The sequence below is a fragment of the Malus domestica genome, chromosome 04 (genome assembly GCF_042453785.1).
Source record: "Malus domestica chromosome 04, GDT2T_hap1".
Lineage (NCBI taxonomy): Eukaryota > Viridiplantae > Streptophyta > Magnoliopsida > Rosales > Rosaceae > Malus > Malus domestica.
Genome location: NC_091664.1, coordinates 1,870,144 through 1,889,816, shown reverse-complemented (window position 1 = coordinate 1,889,816; position 19,673 = coordinate 1,870,144). Strand labels below are relative to the sequence as shown.

General features: G+C 37.3%; 3 protein-coding genes across 5 annotated transcripts; 1 reads left to right on the top strand and 2 right to left on the bottom strand.

Annotated features, from left to right (window-relative positions):
- Positions 1 to 1,701: 1,701 nt before the first annotated feature.
- On the bottom strand, positions 1,702 to 3,791 carry LOC103443409 (probable xyloglucan galactosyltransferase GT14). The gene has a single exon (XM_008382244.4). It carries the CDS (start codon positions 3,434 to 3,436, stop codon positions 1,973 to 1,975), a length of 1,464 nt encoding a protein of 487 aa, XP_008380466.1. The 5' UTR covers positions 3,437 to 3,791; the 3' UTR covers positions 1,702 to 1,972.
- Positions 3,792 to 9,109: 5,318 nt separating this feature from the next.
- On the bottom strand, positions 9,110 to 10,424 carry LOC103443543 (probable xyloglucan galactosyltransferase GT14). The gene has a single exon (XM_008382416.3). It carries the CDS (start codon positions 10,422 to 10,424, stop codon positions 9,123 to 9,125), a length of 1,302 nt encoding a protein of 433 aa, XP_008380638.1. The 3' UTR covers positions 9,110 to 9,122.
- A 2,250-nt stretch (positions 10,425 to 12,674) lies between these two features.
- Positions 12,675 to 16,445, top strand: LOC103443410 (heat stress transcription factor A-5-like). 3 transcript variants are annotated; one of them, XM_008382246.4, is made up of 3 exons: positions 12,675 to 13,136; positions 14,336 to 15,596; positions 16,110 to 16,445. In XM_008382246.4, the coding sequence occupies exons 1-2, from the start codon at positions 12,915 to 12,917 to the stop codon at positions 15,563 to 15,565; spliced, it is 1,452 nt and encodes a 483-aa protein (XP_008380468.1). In that variant the 5' UTR covers positions 12,675 to 12,914; the 3' UTR covers positions 15,566 to 15,596; positions 16,110 to 16,445. The 3 variants fall into 3 exon arrangements, 2 of the variants coding, with proteins under 2 accessions (XP_008380468.1, XP_008380467.1); XR_530497.4 differs by having other exon boundaries at positions 12,678 to 13,136; positions 14,336 to 15,632; XM_008382245.4 differs by lacking the exon at positions 16,110 to 16,445 and having other exon boundaries at positions 12,690 to 13,136; positions 14,336 to 15,994.
- The last annotated feature ends 3,228 nt before the right edge of the window (positions 16,446 to 19,673 follow it).

Genomic DNA, 19,673 nt, shown 5'->3' with positions numbered 1-19,673 from the left:
AGTAGGGTTTTCACTCGACTTCAAAGGTATCTAGTGCTATAAATAGAGGAGGCTGTGCATCATTCAAGAGGACCTCCAACACACACAAAACTGCCCTGCGCAAACTTTCTCAACACCTTGAGATTTTTTATTTTCTTTTTTCGCCGACACATCTTCCGTTGGCATCAACAGCACTGTGAAGGCAACCGGTGATATCTTAAGTCGGCATAGATAGCTCTGTCACCGTAGAATCAGCCGATCTCGCAGCATCTTCCGTTGGCATCAACAGCACTACGGCGAGGACGACTGGTTACCTATCCAAGTCTCGGTCGAGAAGGATTTCCGAATCCTCATTGGTCGAGGTCATCTCATCAGCCTTCTCGGCGAAGTGGGGTGTTACCAGGTTACTGTATTCGGCACATTGACAGCCGAATTTGAGATTGAACTTCGCAAATTAGCAGCCTTGTCTTCAGGCTCTAGAACCCAAGAGGCCGAGAATTGTTCCTTCCTCGGCCGCAATCGCAAGACACAGAAGTCAGCAGCGCGCTCAACGCAACATCATCAAATTTACTCCTCGGCCGAGCTCGGCCGACGAGTTGGCACGCCCCGCAATCACCGAAGGACGTAGTTAGCTTAGAATATACTCGGCCTGCGCGCCACGTAGGCTTTGTAGTTTCTAGGGTCAACAAATGGATATAATCAAACTAAGGAGAGTGTATTCAATTGAGATTTTGAGAGATTTTAATTTTTTTGATGAATCTAGAGGTATTTAATCAAGATTTTAAGTGATTCTCAGAATTTCAAGGTGTATTCAATTAGAATTTTAAGATAATTTATTAAAATTCTTAGAAATCCAGATGTATTCAATTAGGATTTTAAAGAAGTTTATAACATTCTAGGTGTATTCAATTAGAAATTGATTTTAAAGAATTTGAGAAAGTTGAGGAATTAGAGGGAATTGGAGAGATTTCGTAGTGTATTTTAAGCATCCACAAATCTCACCTCTCCCCACGAGATTTCGAGAGAATTGAATAAAAAATTTATATGAAATCTCTACAAATCAATTAAACTCCATAAAAATCCATGAATTTATAAATCCATCAAAGTTTCTCAAATTCTCAATTGAATACACCCCCATGCTTTAAGTCATCCACGAAATAAGATTGCATTTGATTGTCCTTGACACGCAAGTCTTCAAATCATTAGCCTAGAAACTAATCTCACATACACGTTATACTTATCTAGGAAATTAGCCAATCACAAAAGCTTGCACATTCAAACACTTGGCTAGCGGTTTCTTCATTTGGTCTCTAAATCGGAGCAGCGCTCTGCCGAAGAACATCTCTTCAACGGAGCGTGCGTATGAGGACCGAGCTTTGAAATAACTTATGGCCTTCACCTTAGTTTACTTGCAATCTAAATCATTCCCAGTTAAGTTTATTTGTTTTTGTTTGGTAATCATGATTAAGGTATAACATAGCACATTAGTTTGGAGCCATAAATATTCTGAAAACAAAGTACAAGCAACTGTGATCAAGGTTAGATGATCGAACAAGCACGTAGAACAAACTTGATCCGCTCAAGCAACCAAGTGGTTGTGTTCTGAGAGACGGATATGGATGCTTCACATCCAGCTCAAGTAACTCGTTATCTTTCCAGTTTTGACACACTCCAACTCAAGCAAGCGTCAGCAAATATAGACTAGCTAGCAAAACAAATTGGTTTACCTTTCAAATATCTTTTTTATTGATTTTAATACAATCGATATTTCTACTCTAAACTAAACTTAAGGGTTCCGACAACCCGTGTTACAGTAATTTAAATTTACTAGACAAGCAATCCGAAAGCAACCTGGAAAGACAAATAACATGTAAGAACTGGAATAACTTTCTAAGCTCAGCTGTGATCGGGTTGCAGCAGCAAGCACCTCAGAAGTAACAGCCGGCATTATTTTGCAATCGTTTTGTTTTTACACAGCATCCGCGGCATTCAATCAATTCAGGCTTTCGATAGTCTTTGGAAATGTGACCTTACCATTATCCTCATCTGCAAAACCAATACTAGGATCTCTCCCCTCTCTGATCTCCTTCCTAACATTCTCAATCCTCTCAAGAATTCCCTGCACAGCTATATCAAACGCGTCTTTGGTCTCTAATCTTGAGCTGGGATCTGCGTAGACCAGCTTCGGAATTAGTCTTATAACTTCCTCCCTCATTGCCAATTCCCTGTCTTTTGAAATTCCGAGCAAGATTTTCTCAATGCTGCCTTCTTTCAAATCTGTTACATCCCTCACCGGAATATACACCGAATACTTGGTATGATTCTTGGGCAAGTACCATAAATATTGAGTGTATGCGGTAGCAGGATGAAAGAAAACGGGGATACAACCAGCCAGAAACGCATCAAAAGTTGATCTCCGAGTGAATGAATCCCCTGCAGGCTGCAAACAATAAACTGAGCTCTGAAACGCCCTCATAACAGTAATCGGGTTGCCACAAATTTTTTCAGTGCAATGTAAGAAATTGCAATTAGTCGAAGCTTGGCAGTGTTCGATAAGTTTTCCCCGGATAGAACCTTCCTGGTTAGGCCTCGGCGCACCGGCGAAAGTAAATAAATAAGGCCTTTCTTCCTTTCTCACCTTGTCCTGCCATTGAACCACCTCGCTGTCGTTGGAAGGGTGAAAGTTTGTTGGGTACGGAATTGCAACGTCATTTTTCCATCGGCTTCCTTCGATTGACAACATAGTCATGTTCAAAGACTCGGGCAAGAACCTGAGTTTGCTACCCCAATTCGAACTATTGTCTCTTTCCCTCCTGAAATCCCAAGAAATCCTCCCGGAAGCAAAGAAATGGTCTCTCCCCCACATCTTCGTCCACTCGGGTTGTCCCGAAAGCCACTTGACAAACTCCTTAGCCGAAGAGTCTCTGATTTCGATGTTGGAATCCCACAGATGGACACCAACATCCATGCTAGGATAGAACGGCACATAAATGGCTGAAGCAAGAGTTGAGTTTCTTGTCAGACACTCATACTTCTTCATCCTGTTGTGGAATATGACTTCCAACAAGTAGGGATTTGTGACGAACCAGCCCGCGTTCGATAAAACACCGTCGGAGTTGTTAATTTTAGGACCGAGTCCCAAATTAACAAGGTGAGGACACATGTTTGGGACATTAGTCATGCTAGTTCCGGCACTAAGAGACTCACAGTTGTTGATGAAATCGTCGTTGAATCTCGCGGGAAGACTGTCGTGAATGTAAATGTATCGATCCGAACACGAATCTTTGGTGTGGCTAAAGTTCAAAACTCGAATTGGGTTTTCTTTTTCATTCACCAAAACATCAACACTCAAAGAAGTGGAATGATCAAAGGAAAACAAGACAAAACACAAAGCAAAGGAGATAAGGATGCCAAACCAGACTTCTTGGGGGCATTTTCCAGTGTGTACTTTCTCCATTTTCGTCTTCGCTCCTGAGCAACAAAGTCTCCAGTTACTGAAGTCCTACAGGCGCATAGCAGAATATAGAAAAATACAGGGGGAGAGAGAGAGAGTAGAAAAGAATCCGGAAAGAATCCGGATCCCTTTTTAAGAATCTCGCAGATTCATAAATCATGTCCGTTTATCGTATATTGTACAATAAAAAATTATTTTAAATATTTTTATTTAAAATTAAACACAAACAATATCTGACGATAACTGACTATATGATGTACGATAAACAAACATTATTTACGGATCATCAAAATCATCACCAAAAGAATTCGAAAAGAATCTTGTTGGAATAATAAAAAGCTTTGTTTATGGAATAAAAAAAAAAGTCCGACTTCATTAATACTGTGAATGCGTATTCATGGAAAGATTTTTTCGTATCACTAATTCATTGTGTTAATTAGTATATATAATATTTTCATAATATAAGCAAAGTGACATTAAAAATGTATCATTTATTCTTTTATAATGATATAATGTACAAATTTGTGTTCTGAGTGTAGAAAAGATTTCTCTAGTGAAGAGGGAATCTCTCCCCTTCAAATTCTCCTTCCCCTTCAATATTCTCCTATTTGCACAGTTACAGTTAAGTTACGCTAATATCTTATGCTAACTTCTTTACAAAAAGTAGAAATGAGAGAGAAGAGGATAAAAGGACAAGGGAGGAAATGAATGAAAAAAAATCAGTCATATTCATTGAAAAAAATTTCAATATGTTCGGAATACGAAATGATACACAAGTATCATCTCAAAGAATTCCAGAGTAAATTTGCTGTGAACTCTCAAAAGAATTCCTGGTGACAATAGTCGCTTTTTCTTTTCCTTTTTTCTTTTCTTTTTCCTTTTTCATTTTTCTGTGCGTTGTCTTATTATGGTAAAAAAAGTAGTGAATAATTAAAAAATTTGTGTTGATAAATGGAAAATAAACCCACGATTTAATGCTTGTTTACCGGTCACGTTTATGATAACGTGGTAAACAAGTGTCGGCGCCAATATTATTTACCCACGTGTAACGTCAGTACGTAAATCAGCCGACAAACAAACGGACGTTACTCCATCAATCTAACTTTTTGCAGATCTCCAAAAGCCGAGCACACCGAACGAATTCCTCGTGGTCAAGGTCATCATCGTCCTCCAACTAACAACACTTGTATGGACCGAATCAAACTGTACCCATGATTTAATTTGTACTTGTACCACGTAGGCCACGTCGGCCCCATGCCTACGATAATTGTTTATCGTGTTTCGGATATAGATGGTACATTATATATTATTATATAAACGACGAAAATTTTTATTTTTTTTAGGAGTCTGCTCAATTGAAGTTTTGAGAAATTTTAATTCTTTTAATAAGCTTAGGGGTCCCGTTTAAAACTATGATCTATTGGTATACTTCTTCACTTGTAAGTGAGAAGTTTGATTCTCGCCAAAAGCAATTTTAGAACCACATTATTGTTAGCTCATTATGAGGCTAAGCTCACCCCTTCTTCTTAGTGTAGATAATATCGTTTGTTCAAAAAAAAAACAATTAACAAAGTTTATAATATTTCATGTGAATTCAATTAGGAAAGGTTGTTTAGCTTGTTTTATTAGCACTCTACTTATTGTTGAATACACATCACATACTTAAAAGACCTCACATTTACTTTTTAAACTAAAAAATATCTTAATACACACACTTATTAACCGAAACTACCCTCACACACCACACATTTCATACACCTCACACCAAAATCTACCTCAAGTGTTCATCTTGTCCAAAAAATAAATTTGAACCCCTTGCCTTTAGCACACAAACAGTGCACATGGTTCTACTGCTTCAAGGGTTTTGTCAATTTAGGGGAATTAGGCTTTAGATGTGAATTTCATTTTAAACTCAGAAATGGCTACTACTTGCTGGCTTTTCTGAAATAAAAAATCATGAAAGGGCTATTTGATTGTGTCCATGCAAATTCTCTGCTCTGCAATCATGCTTAAATGAAATTGCACCACAAACCATCCCAAGAAATAAACAGCAAACGTGCCTGAAAATTTTTAGCAAAAGAAAAAAAAAACAATACTACACTATCTCAAAGAAGATATGAATATTTCAAGGTACTTCATCTCTTATGTTGCATAATCCTTAACATTCTTTATATATAAAAAAAATAAAAACATAATCACAAGACATTGTGAGTGCAGGTGTACATAAAATTATATAGGCTTTTTAGCCAAAATGATCATTGAGATTTGCATAACTTCTCACTTTCATCCTTGAGATTTGAAATCAATAGAATTGGTCCCTGATTTTGTCCACCATCAATCATTTTGGTCATTCCATGAAAAATCTCAATTAAATAAGAATAAAATGACGAAAATACCCTTAATTTTTGTCAAATTATTTTGGCCCATTGTTTATTAAATTGAGGGTATATTTATCATTTTGATCCTTATTTAACTTAATTTTGCACGGAATGACCAAAATGATTGATGGTAGACAATCACAAGGACCATCTTTATTGATTTCAAATTTCAAGGACTAAAGTGATGTGATATGCAAATCTCAATGACCAGTTTGACTAAAAAGCCAAATATATATATAATTTACATGTGGTTATGATCTTTTTTAAATGATTTGGGGTGTAGGAAGAAAATAATTGTTTTGCTTTACTTTATAGGGTTTAATAGTCATTTTATATAATTCATTTAACAACAAATATTAAGTGGGGTGTATTAGCAATTAGTAGGGTGAAAATAAGGACTTTTAAAAGTTGGGAAATTCAAGAGAATTTAAGAGATTTCATTGTGTATTTTAAGCAATCACAAGTCTCACTCTCAAAATTTTACGTGGATAAGGCTTGAAGAATTGTGTGTTATTCCTCATATCTTGTGCTTTTATTTATCTTACAAGGAAGAGAAAACTTTCTTCCTAAGTAATACAAACACTAATAGGAAAGATATTCAAGATCTCATAGAATTCCTCCAAAATCTCTACTTCGGATGTATACAATCACACATGTTTTATAATTCTAACTATAACACACTCCTCCTTGAGTATGTAAATACTTAAATAGTCGGAGGTAAAGATGAACTCGTTTTGTTTAATAAGTACAAGTAGCAAATGCGAGTCTCATATAGAGATTGCATGTAGGAGTAAGTCTCACCCAAATCTGGCTATGGTAAAACTTAATGAGACAAAATCCATAACCTAAGGAGAAAAATATGAGTTAATGCAACATATCGGTACTTCACATCTTCAGCAAGGGCGGAGCTACACCCACGGCTAAGGTGAGTTATAACCTAGGTAGGTTTTGTGCGGATTCCTAAAGAATTAGCACGTCTATTAGGCTATTAGCATATCAATTAGTCTACTGCAGCCTATTGTCACCATATATAGCCCACCCAGTCCTAATATTATCCAGTAAAGTTTTGGTCTCTAAATTAAAATATGTGAATGTAGTCCCTGAACCCATCACAGCATGATTTTTTGATTCAAGGGTCAAAATTCCAATTAGATATATGATTTTTTTTTTAAGTTAGTTGGAAATTAATAAATGAAAATCCATATAATTGTTTTGTTTATTACCTGAATATTTTTATTATCATGTTGATTATAATGATATGTGGACACAAAAAAATTTGATCACATCATTTTGCGGTAATATTTTTTGCTAGCCCACCCGTTTAAAAAATCATAGCTTCGCCCTTGATCTTCAGGATGTATCCTTGCTTGGTTTAGTCAATACATGCGGCGTTGTCTTCATAGATCGTTGTTGGAACTCAATGATGGATGAAAAACCGCAAGTACTTCGAATATGCTCACCAAAAGCTTTCAACCATTTTTCTCACGTTTGCTGTAGTGAGGTGTGGTGAGTTTGGCATGATTCGAATATTTCGCAACTAAGATTTATTTTGTGGACATCCAAGATATTACAGTATCCCTAGCAAAGAGGAAATCAAGGTGGTTGGAATTGCACATCAACCAAATCATACCATGGCATGGAAGAGCTGTAAAAGTTTTAGATCTTAGGGATCATATGTAGTGTTTGCTTCAAAAGATGACTTTAAGATTGTAGCTAAAGATATAAGAGAGGTTTGCTGAAGAGCAATTGAGTTTGTGCTGAAAAGTCGTTGGGTTGATTGAAGAATCACTCAAGGTTTTGTTTAATTGTAGAGATTGAATTTGACAAAGGTCTTGAGCTCGAAGGTCTCGGGTTCTATTTATAGGTAGTGGAGAATAAGCAACCTTGATCATACGCTGAACTAGAGCATGGATATATCTATACTGATAGTGACTATGATTTATGGTTGGTGGCCTTTAGCTGTATCTAGAAGCGGTTTGAACGATCGTGGTAGTGATATCAGCGTGTCAGATGACGCGTATGTATGCATTTAAGGAGGCGACATATTCTCAGCCTCTAGTCGTTTGCGTGGCAGCCGTGCCTCAGAAAGAACCGTGTCTGAGCTTTCAGACAGGTTAGAGAAATGAGATGGTCATCCAAAGCCTAGTTTGGGCTTCGAAGTTGAAGGGCTGAAGTCGTACGATTTTTGCATAAATAAAAATGAATAGGCCCATAACATGCGTTTTTTTTTAATTGCGACTTAAACAAAAGGTCGACGCGCAATAAACCTTTTGTATAGTGGTACTTCCTAGATAGTGCGAAATCAATTTTAAAGTCAGCGGTTCTCCATGCCTCAACCAAAACCATCTTTCTACTACTTATAGGTGATTTCTTTCGTATTTATTGTATTTGTTGTGTTTTGTTTATGAAACTATTTATTGTAATTTTTCTACAACGGGTCCTTCCATTTCTCCAACCTCCATTATGCTGGTGAAGCCTCGGCAAAGACCAGACGCACAAACTAAAGAAATCTCTTTATGGCCTAAAATAACCTCCTAGAGCATAGTTTGGAAGATTCGCCAAGCCTCTTAAAATGTTTTGGGAATAGACAAAGCAATTCTAATCATACCTTATTCTTGAAGCATAAGAGGGTAAAATCACAACCTTAATTGTTCATGTGGATGACATAATGGTGATAGAGGATGATTTTGAAAAAAGAGTTTGCACTACACACATATTTGTCTTAGGAGTTTGAGATGAAGGACCCTGATTTAAGTGTCTAAATTGTCAAAAGGCATTTTCCTATCTCTACGAAACGTGACAATGTAAAGAACAGAACTTGGCTGCTGAAAAATCAGTAGCAGCTCCTACTGCTGGCCAATCACAGATGGACATGTGTCCAAGTAATTGATTTTTTAATCACATATTGGACATGTGTCCATCTGTGATTGGTTAGCAGCAGGAGCTACTGCTGATTTTTAAGCAGCCAAGTTCTGTCCGTAAACCTATTGACACACTTCTAGTGGTTAATGTCTAGCTGTGTGAGTATGTTGATCAACAGTATCCACTCCTTGTTGGAATGCCAGTATACTTGGCCTGCATTTGATTAGACATTGCATATGCAGTAAGTGTGGTTAGCCATTAAGGAACATGATCTGCCCCTTGTTGATCACATTTTAGAGAAGAATAATACATGAGAAAAATTCTCTAATATTCAGTTTACCTCCTTATTAATTGAGTTTTGAAACCTAAATTGAATAGAACAAAAAGGAGGAAGTATAAGTAATGGCTTAGAACATACTTTACATGCACTATAAATTACTCCTAGTTTTTTAGTCTGTACTGTCAGGAAATTTGAACTTATCATTCTCAAGACCTGCAAAGTCAGCACTTGGATCCCTTCCCTCATTCATCACCTTTCTAACATTCTCTATTCTGTCAAGCATTCCTTGCACAGCTATATCAAATGCATCGGGAGTCTTTAATCTTCCCCTGGGATCTGCATATACCAGCTTTGGTATTAGCCTTATGACCTCCTCTCGCATGGCCGCCCCCTTTTCCTTCGAAATTCCAAGCAAGATATTCTCAATTCTGCCTTCTTTCAAATCATTTCCATCCTTCGCGGGAATAAACACCGAATACTTGGTATGATCCTTTGGTAAGTACCATAAATATTGAGCGTACGCGGTAGCTGGATGAAAGAAAACTGGAATGCAACCAGCCAGAAACGCGTCGAAAGCTGATCTCCTAGTGAATGAGTCCCCGACTGGCTGCAAGCAGTAAACTGAGCTCTGAAACGCCCTCATAACTGTAATCGGGTTGCCACAAATCTTTTCAGTGCAGTGTAAAAAATTGCAGTTATTTGAAGCTTGGCAATGTTCGATAAGTTTTCCCTGGATAGAACCTTCCAAGTTAGGCCTCGGTGCACCTGCGAAAGTAAACAAATAAGGCCTTTCCTGTTTCCTCACCTTGTTTTGCCATGCAACCACCTCACTGTCCTCTGTAGGATGAAAGTTTGTCGGGTACGGAATTGCGATGTCGTTTTTCCATTCGCTTCCTTCTATTAATATAGTCATGTTCAGGGACTCGGGCAAGAACCTGAGTTTACTTCCCCAATCAGAACTATCATCCTCTTGCCTTCTGAAATCCCAAGCAGTCCTCCCATAAGCAAAGAAATGGTCTCTCCCCCACATTTTCCTCCATTCGGGTTGTCTCGAAATCCATTTGACAAAATCCTTGGCTGAAGCGTCTCTGATTTCGACGTTAGAATCCCACAGATGGACACCAACGCCCATGCTAGGATAGAATGGCACATAAATGGCTGAAGCAAGATTGGAGTTGCTTGTCAAACACTCGTGCTTCTTCATCCTGTTGTGAAATATGACTTCTAACAAGTGGGGATTTGTTTGATACCAACTTTTGTCGGACAAAACTCCTTCCGATTTGCTAACATCCGGACCAAGCCCCAAATTTACAAGCTGTGGACACATACTCGGTTTGTTGCTACTACTAGCTCTTGGGCTAAGAGACTCACAATTGTTGAGGAAGTCATAGTTGAACCTTGCAGGAAGACCGTCATGGATGTAAATGTAACGATTCAAGCATGAATCGCTGTTGGTGTGATTGATCTTCATCGTACAAGTCGGGTGAACTTGTTTATTCACCAAAAGATTGATCACATTGTTGGCTCCCAATGAAGTTGAATACCTTAAACAAAACAAAGAAATGCATAAAATATAAAAAGTGACTAGTATGCCAACCCAGACTTCTTGGGATAACTTTCTGGCCATTGATCTCCCCACCAGGATTGAATATATCTGGTTATTGACTCACTCAACTCTCAAAGAAGAAGATGAATATGTTGGAAGAGGGTTTGGTTTATAACCTTATGGCTTCGAACCTATGTTACTTACACTATAACCTAATTCCAAATTCCTTTTTTTTTTTTTTTTTTTTTTTAATTTTTTTTATAATCCTGATTAAGGCATAACTAACACACAGTAGTTCAAGCAGTATTGTAGTCGATGTTAATTAATGATGTGCCAACTTAATTCTCACCTAAACTCCCTATAAGTCCTCTCAACATTTTTCTCTGATTGTATGTTGCTTTCAATCTATTTTCTGGCCCTAATTTGACTCATTTTTGTACATTGTACAGTAAAATATGGTATGGTAGGTTATTAGCAGTATTACAACTTTTCGTCTAGCGGGATTTCTTTTTTTAAAAGAATGTTTGGTGTAGAGGATTGGATCGGAATAGATCATGTAGAATTTTTCAGGTATGTTGAAGAATGAAAATAAATTTTGACCCACTTGAAGGTAGGAAATGGATTATTGAAAGAAGAAGTTTCCCATCATTCTAATCCTCCCCAAAATGAGACAATCAAAACAAAGAAGTATCCTTCATGTCAAATCCCCTCAAAATGAAAAATCATTCTCATCTACCTTCAGTATGTCTTGAACTTAGAGCTTTAACTATTTCAGTTCAATTTTCTATACCAAACAAGACCAAAAAGACTCCAAGTTAGAATTATCCAATTGAGTAAAAAAATATTTGATTTTCTCAACAAAAAAAGAGAGATACATTATGTTTAGACGAGAAACTTTAAAATCTCAAGGCACTTTTAGATGCCATAGCCTTTTATTGGAAGAAGTCCCTTTCATAAACTTGTGTATAAATACCTTAAAACATACTTCAGTTTGTTATGTTTCCAATTTTGGAAGCAGAGTTGTAAACATGGACTTAAGACATCTCATTACGGATTTAATTTCTTACATGCAAGTAAAAGCGGAGGAAGTCATGAGTTAAACTCGTTCACTCTTTTTTCATTCACATTACTGTTAAGTAATCGAGCTCTTATATATTTATCGAGCATTAATTATATTTGATAGTATATTGGAAATCTATGTTATAAATTAATAAAATAAACAAATAATCGCTTGTACTAAAAAAATTAATTTAATTAAAAACAAAATTAAAATAAAAACACCCATGTCATATATATATATATATATATATATATATATATATATATAACACCCATGCCTTCTACTACTACATTTTCCCTTCATCCCTCTAGTATAAATGTATAATTAACAAAAAATTATTAAGAGAGAGATGTAAAACAGTTACTTGAAAACTCTTTGAAGCAAATTCGCATTCTCCTCTTTTTTTGGACCAAATAGACAAATCTTTTTCTTTTTTTTGTTTTTTTTATATTTCTGAACGGATGAAAAAAAAAATTTCAAAATTGAATGTGGAAAAACACAAAATTCACAATTTCGAATTATACAGAGAAAAAGACAAAAGAAAATACGAAAAAAAGAAAAAAAAAGAGGATGACAAAAAATTATTGAGAGAGAGAGAGAGCGCGCACGTGAGATGAACTAATAAATTTGTTTGGGCTGGATGGTATATGCGTAATTAAATATTTAGGTTGGGCTGATGGGTCTATTTTATAATTATTGGCTAGAATTATCGATTGGGCTATAGCCCAACTCAACCAGGCCTGGGCCCATCCGTGTAAAGAGATATACATATTCACCATTCGTCATTCGCATCTCCAATACCATTTATGTGATGTATGCTCACCATTCTATTTATCACCGTTAGATGAGTTTGAATTTTGATATTTGTGTTTATTCATTACACGAATCTCGAAATTCAAACTCATCTAACGGTAATAAATAAAATGATGAGTATACACCACATTAAATAGTGATGAGCAAAAATGTTTCCTATATTAAAATAAAGTTACACGCTAGTTGACCGTATTTTTATTTATAACCAATCAGAAAAGGTGTGTTGTTCTGTATTTGAATGATGACGTGGCGACAGACATACCAAAACCGTACACGTATGCACTCAAGTCAACTCTGCCAACCGGCGGCGTCTCGACTCGAACGTTCTCTCTATCTCTCTCTCTCTCTCTCTCTCTCTCTCTCTCTCTCTCGTCTGTCGTCAAATTTGTTCCATTTCTCTCGAACGTTCCAATCGGATCCCAAAACCGATTCCACTCTCTCGCGTCTGTCGTCAAATTTGTTCCATTTCTCTCGAACGTTCCAATCGGATCCCAAAACCGATTCCAATCGAGTCCGCCCAAACCCTGACCCGACTCTCCATCATGGAAGGAGGCTCGACTGCCGGCGGAGGCGGTGGCCCGGCGCCGTTTCTGCTGAAGACGTACAACATGGTGGACGATTCCGCGACGGACGAGATCGTGTCGTGGAGCTCGAACAAGAAGAGCTTCGTCGTCTGGAACCCGCCCGAGTTCTCCCGGGTTCTGCTCCCCACCTATTTCAAGCACAACAACTTCTCCAGCTTCATTCGTCAGCTCAATACATACGTAAGCTCCTGCCTCTTAAGATTTTGATTTAGGTGCTCGGAGAATTTTCGTGTTTTGGTAATTCTGTGTTGGGTGATTGGAGATTTAGTCTGTTCTTTGTTTGGATTGTTGCTAGTTTCCACTTCCCTGTTTTCAAGTAGGCTTTTTAGTGAAAATGGTCCTTGAGATTTGCATAACACATAACTTTGGTCCTTGAGATTTAAAATCAATAGAAATGATTACTGAGATTGTCCACCAACCATTATTTTGGTTGTTCCGTTAAAAAACTCCATTAAGTTGAGTGAATAACACATAACTTTGGTCCTTGAGATTTGCATAACACATAATTTTGGTCTCTGAGCTTTGCATAACACATAACTTTGGTCTCTGACATTGTCCACCATCAATCATTTTGGTCCTTCCATTAAACTCAGGGACCAGAGATTTTTAATGGAAGGACCAAAATAATGGATGGTGGACAATCTCAGGGTACTTTTATTGATTTTAAATCTCAAGGACCAAAGTTATGTGTTATGAAAATCTCAGGAACATTTTGACTAAAAAGCCTTCGAAGTATTAGCAGTTTTAGGACATTGCAGGGCTTTTCGGTTCCTCCTATCTTAGGGAGATGATGTTTTCCTCTAAATGTGCAGACTTGAAAATGGTGGTTGATTGTGGATGTAATTTGTATTTTCTGTTGCTTCCAGTACATTTGTTCGTCATCAAAAATTAAGAAAAAAAGAGGGATACTTTAGGTCTGTAGTTTCGATTACGTGGGAGCGCATCCAAAAAGCCCAATGTATATTCTTGATCGATGAAACTGTTATCAAAATTCTTTGGCACCTCTCTCCTTTCTTTTGTTCCGCTTTTAGAACAATACATTGCTTTGCAATCCGGACTATAAAACCTTTAGCACATTTTTAGTGATACAGATACCAAATCTGCTTCGGCTGCCTATTGAGGTTTTCAAGCAACAAGAGGTTACAGGGAGTGACTGTAGTGAACTGGCTTTCAGATACATTGTACAATAATTAAACCATAAGTCCTTCCTTGGTTGTATTTTTGAATGCATGAATTTCAGTATTTTTGGCACTCACCTTCTTTCAGATACATTGTACAATAATTAATGTATCATCTCCAGGTAATCATCATTTTTATATTGTCGGAAGTGACTGTCGATATAATTTAACTTAGTATTTTTGGACATGAATTTGTCGCAGGGATTTCGAAAGAGTGATCCTGAGAGATGGGAATTTGCTAATGAAGACTTCATACAAGATCAGAAGCATCTTCTTAAGAATATCCACCGCAGAAAACCCATTCACAGCCACAGCAATCCTCAAGGTTCTATGGTTGATCCAGAAAGAGCAGCTCTTGATGACGAAATAGAGAAGCTTTCACATGATAAGGACACACTCGAGGCAAGTATTTCAACGTTCAAACAGCAGCAATCTGCAGCTAAGCTTCAGTTGGAAAACTTAGCACAGCGGGTGAGTGGTATGGAACAACGGCAGAAGAATTTGCTGACATTCTTAGATGAGGCTGTTCACAACCCTAATTTTATTGAACACCTCTCTAGAAAAATTGAATCTATGGATTTCTCAGCATATAATAAGAAAAGGCGATTGCCTGACATTGAAAACCTACAACCAGTCGTGGAGAATGGTTTTGTGGATAACCAAAGTAGTTCCAGATCTGAGTTTGGAAATGTTTTCCACCAAGACTTCTCAAGTAAACTTAGACTAGAATTATCACCAGCTGTTTCAGACATGAACTTGGTTTCGCTTAGCACGCAGAGTTCCAATGAAGATGGGGGTAGTTCAACTAGGAAAATATCTGAAGAACTTAAAGGTGCACAGATGAGAACAGAAGGGCTTTTATTTGCACCTGAAACCTTAGAACTTTCAGATACCGGAACATCTTTTGCATTCAAAATGGATTCGTTGTTATTGCTGAAGGCACCAACTGTTGGAAGCCCTATACGTCATTCCTTGCAGCCAGGTTTGCCTTCTAATGAAGAAGGTGATGGTCATATATCCTGCCAGTTAAATCTCACTCTTGCATCTACTCCGTCGCAAGTCAATAATAGTCCCTATTCAGCTGCAGTACCCCAAGTAGGTCAGGATATCAACAAATCTGCAGCATCAGAGCTAAATGACAATGGCAAGGAACCGGATTTAAGAGCCTTTACAAAAAAAAATCTAGCTGATGATGACAAACCTAAAACTTCCTTCCCAGAAGCCACACATAACAATCAAGCACCTGCACTGGTTTCTGTTAGAGTAAACGATGTTTTCTGGGAACAGTTCCTAACTGAAAGACCTGGCTGTTCAGAGAATGAAGAAGCGAGTTCTAATTATAGGGGAAATCCATATGATGAGCAAGATGATGGAAGGTTCGGCCATGGAATGTCCAGAACTGTCAAGGATGCGGAAACACTCACTCTTTAAGTACTGCAGTCGTGGTGAAGAACTGATCCAGGTTCACGACAAAGCTCTCTCCTGTCTCCCTTGATTTGTAAGATTCACATTATATAAGATCTGAAACTTGACATGACATTGCCTGTTATTGGTTGGATAAGTTCATGCCAATATGCAATTAGTTTTTAGTCATCACTGGCTACTGTTCATTGTCATGTTAGCGTATTCTGATAAAGCTGTCTCAGTGTTAGCAGTGTGGTATTGATGCATATGCTGCAACAACACACTTTTAGTGCATGGTTATAGATTTCTAACTGATAAATAGTTGGGCAATTCACAATTTGTCTGACATTAGATTCTGTTTGTGTATCTATCCTTGATGTATCCGTTTCCCGTGCTAAATTTTTGTGCACATTAAGTGATCACATAGAAAAACAAAATATCGATCTCAACCTGAAATTTGGTGTTTTGTGATGATCTGTTAGTTCATACCGAATCAATTTTTTATAGGATATGCTAAAAGCCGATCTTTTAGCCTATAAGTTATATCATAGTTTTCATTTTTATTTTACAGGTCTCTGTTCTACATTCCAACAATCGGAATACATCGATTGTTCAAGCAGTCATGCTGACAACTAGTTTATATTCTTGTAAACACCATGCGCTTGGCCCCTTATTCTGTCATCGCCCGCTCTTTAGATTTAATTTGGTTTCCTGATGTGTAGAGATGTATTGAGATTGTGTGAAATCTAATCTGCTTTTTTGGGTATGCTCATTGAGTACCTTTTTTCCCACATTGCTCAAGTTTTCCTCAATTTAGGTTCAATGTTTGGTGTGTTTTCATAAATGGTCAAAATACAATACTGTAGCAACTATATTTATATTACTAGCCGGCTTCGAATCGTGGTAATATGATAGTTATGCAGATTTCTTGTTACTTGATATGGTTTGGTTTGAGGAGCCTCTGGTTACATTGGAGACCTTCGTTTTCATGATTCTAATCCGGTTTAGCCGGTCTTAATGAAATATTGTCTTTCCGATAACAAAAAGAAAATGTTATTATAAGGCCTGTTTGATACTCATTTCGTTTTTAGTTTGTCGTTTGATAGCCATTGTCGACACTCCATCTTTTAATGCAGAAGACATTTCAATTATTCAAATGAACAGGTGAGCCCGTCAAAAGTGTTCACAATGGATTAATGGTAGGAAGTTTTAAATACTGTTCATTTTAACGAAAAACCACATTTTCACATTAAAAAGTCAAACCTGGTACTATTCACTTTACTCTTTATTTTGTCTTAAAACTCAAAGTTTTCAAGCTCTTTTTATTAGTTTTCTTTTAAAAGTAACAATTGATTTATTCTTCATACAAATAATCGCAAGATTTTGGACGATCTTCCACACATCTTTAATTGTTAAGGCTAGACCCAATTCCGAACCAAAAAACCCTTCTACTCATTTTCAGTTTGCCAAGGCTGACCAGTTACGGCCCCAGCCATGTCAATTTTGGGTCCAAACTCAAATTCATGGCGCTGACGTTAGATTGGAGTATGTGGATTTGTCTTTTCAAGGGCGCTTTTATAATTTAGAAGTTAGATTGAGTAAGCGATAGTCGGATCTACACTAGTTTCCTAGTTTGTGCTATTGGTTTCATTTTCCACAGTTGTGAATCATTTGAACTAACAGGTCTGCCACACTTATGAGTAGGAGCAGATGATTGATTAGCCGCCATTGAATGGGATTGACCACTAGGTGTGGCAAGCCTACTTTCGAGTGTTGTCCGATGCACGTTAATGGTGTCCCATCCTTCTGGTTCTAAGACAATGGTTCGACATCCATTAGGCACATCTATCTTTGAGTAACGTTCTGTTGATCTAATACACGTTGTACTTCAGTTTTAGATTGTGCGGTGCGGAATCTAAATGCAATACCCAATAAATTAATAGAGTGGGTTCACGAGATATTGAATCGCCATTAATTCCTTCGTCCCACATGACATGTCTATGCTAAAACCATGATCATGTCTCATAGCCCATTTAATGAACCCTCCAACCACTTGAATCTCACTTTGCTTTGCTTTCCTTTCCTTTCCTTCCACAGTCCAACGACCATCCACAAAAACAAAGAACCCACAAAACAAAAAAACAAAAAGAAGGAAAAAATGCCCAAACCCACTATAATTTTCTACGTATCCCTCCTTGTAATCCACACCCACTTCCCAATCTGCAATGGGGTTTCACTCAAAGGGAGCGGAATCGAGGCTGCCATGGCGGGAAGAAGTGGCTGCAGCGAGAACCTTGGGGAGTGTTTGACAGAGCCGGAGATGGAGTCAGAGAGCAGCAGGAGGATTCTGGCAATGCAGAAGAAGTACATAAGCTACGGGACTCTCAAGAGGGACTCGGTTCCCTGTGGAACACCAGGGGCTTCCTACTACAACTGTCACGCTGTGGCGGCCAATCCGTACAACAGAGGGTGCGAGGTCATCACGGGATGTGCAAGAGGTAATTGACATCAGAATTCGATATAATTACAGGATGTGGAACCCTAGTTGGGAGATAAATGGAACTAGAAGTGCTTTCATTCAAATCTGGTGATGTTGGATTGTGATGGGGGGGTTTTGGGTGTGATTGTATATTTGAGAACCCATGTTTTGAAATGTTATATACTAGATCATGTATGAATAGCATGATTTTAATGGGAGATCTGATTTTTTTTACCCTTTTTATGAATGTGGGATTGGTGCTGGTTACATGAATTTTGGTTTTAGGGGGGTAAATTTTGCTGATTTTAGGGTTTATTTTGTTTCTATAAGTTTCAATGATGGAGAAGTTCTTCACTGTGTCGACATAATACAATTGATTAGAAATTTGTACAAAAAAAACTTTGAACAATTGTATTATCAACGTTTGGTGTATCGAACTATGTTTCAGCACACTAAAAAATATCTTCCAATGATAGATGTTCTTGTGTGAGGGATAATATTATGCATGATTGATTGGCCATACTGGTGCAAACATTTTTTCCAATGCAACTTTGCTCATCTTTTGGAGAGACAATAAACCCCAAAAGAGAGATTAGATTGATGAATTTCAGGTTCTAGAAAGAAAAAGGTTAAGGATGCAGAAATGGTTAGTAACAGTAGACTAGTTAGTGGGGTATCAGTAAATTGAGAAATGAAAATGGGAAAATGATTTTCGTACACCTTTTTTTTTATTATGCACATCTCTTTTTTTTTTTTTTTTTTTTTTTAACCTTTGAATTGAATGAACCGAAAGAGTATCAAGGGATAGAAACAAGAGCAAAAGTGCAAAAGGAGTAAACGTAAGTGTGAAAATCACTTACCAAATGAAAATATGCAAGAGAGAGCTAGGTGGGTGGGGGTGCTTAACAAATAACAGTGCATATTGGTGTTGGATATTCTGACATGTCCGACCCTGATATCCGCCAAACATCAGGGTAGGCACGTGCTTACCGACATCCGAAGGTGATGAAGCCATACTAATATGCATGAGAACCAATGAATATAAATAAGACTTATAAATTTAAATATAATTAATATACAAATGAGAACCGTGTTCAAAGCATTCAACTAATTTAGAACACTAAAAAGAAATAATATAAAATTGAATGAACAAATGAATGGGTCCTACATCGAGAAGAATTGAAGATGCCGATGTGGAGTGCTTTGACGCCGAGATTGTACGCCTCGATTCTATGTCCTGAGGGGGCACAAACAAAACATAAGTGGACCAAGTTGATATATTAGTAATATTGAAACAGTTATTCATCAATGTACTAACCCCCAAAGTTTATGAAAACTCAATAGTATAATATATAATAGGTTTTCCGAAAACCCTAGCATGCCATAAAACCTTTCATAAAACATATATCATATATAGTGTACTAAATAGTGGTATCATAATCGCTTGAAGGCAAGACATATGCCCGTAGGCAGAACAGTGACCACTAGATAAGCACAAAAACATTTAATATAATCTTTCCAACATAAGTACATATATCTCAACGGAGCTTAGTAGCGCAAACATCATATCTCAAAACATCTTCATAGTATGTAGTCATCCATTATATATACTATAAAGAACATGAAATCGATAAAGCATGGTATTCCAAAATATTC

Bases quoted from the DNA above. Each gene is read 5' to 3' on its own strand.
- LOC103443409 (XM_008382244.4), bottom strand. From the start codon at position 3,436: ATGGAGAAAGTACACACTGGAAAATGCCCCCAAGAAGTCTGGTTTGGC.
- LOC103443543 (XM_008382416.3), bottom strand. From the start codon at position 10,424: ATGAAGATCAATCACACCAACAGCGATTCATGCTTGAATCGTTACATT.
- LOC103443410 (XM_008382246.4), top strand. From the start codon at position 12,915: ATGGAAGGAGGCTCGACTGCCGGCGGAGGCGGTGGCCCGGCGCCGTTT. The intron at 13,137-14,335 runs GTAAGCTCCTGC...AATTTGTCGCAG, and splicing joins TTCGTCAGCTCAATACATAC to GGATTTCGAAAGAGTGATCC.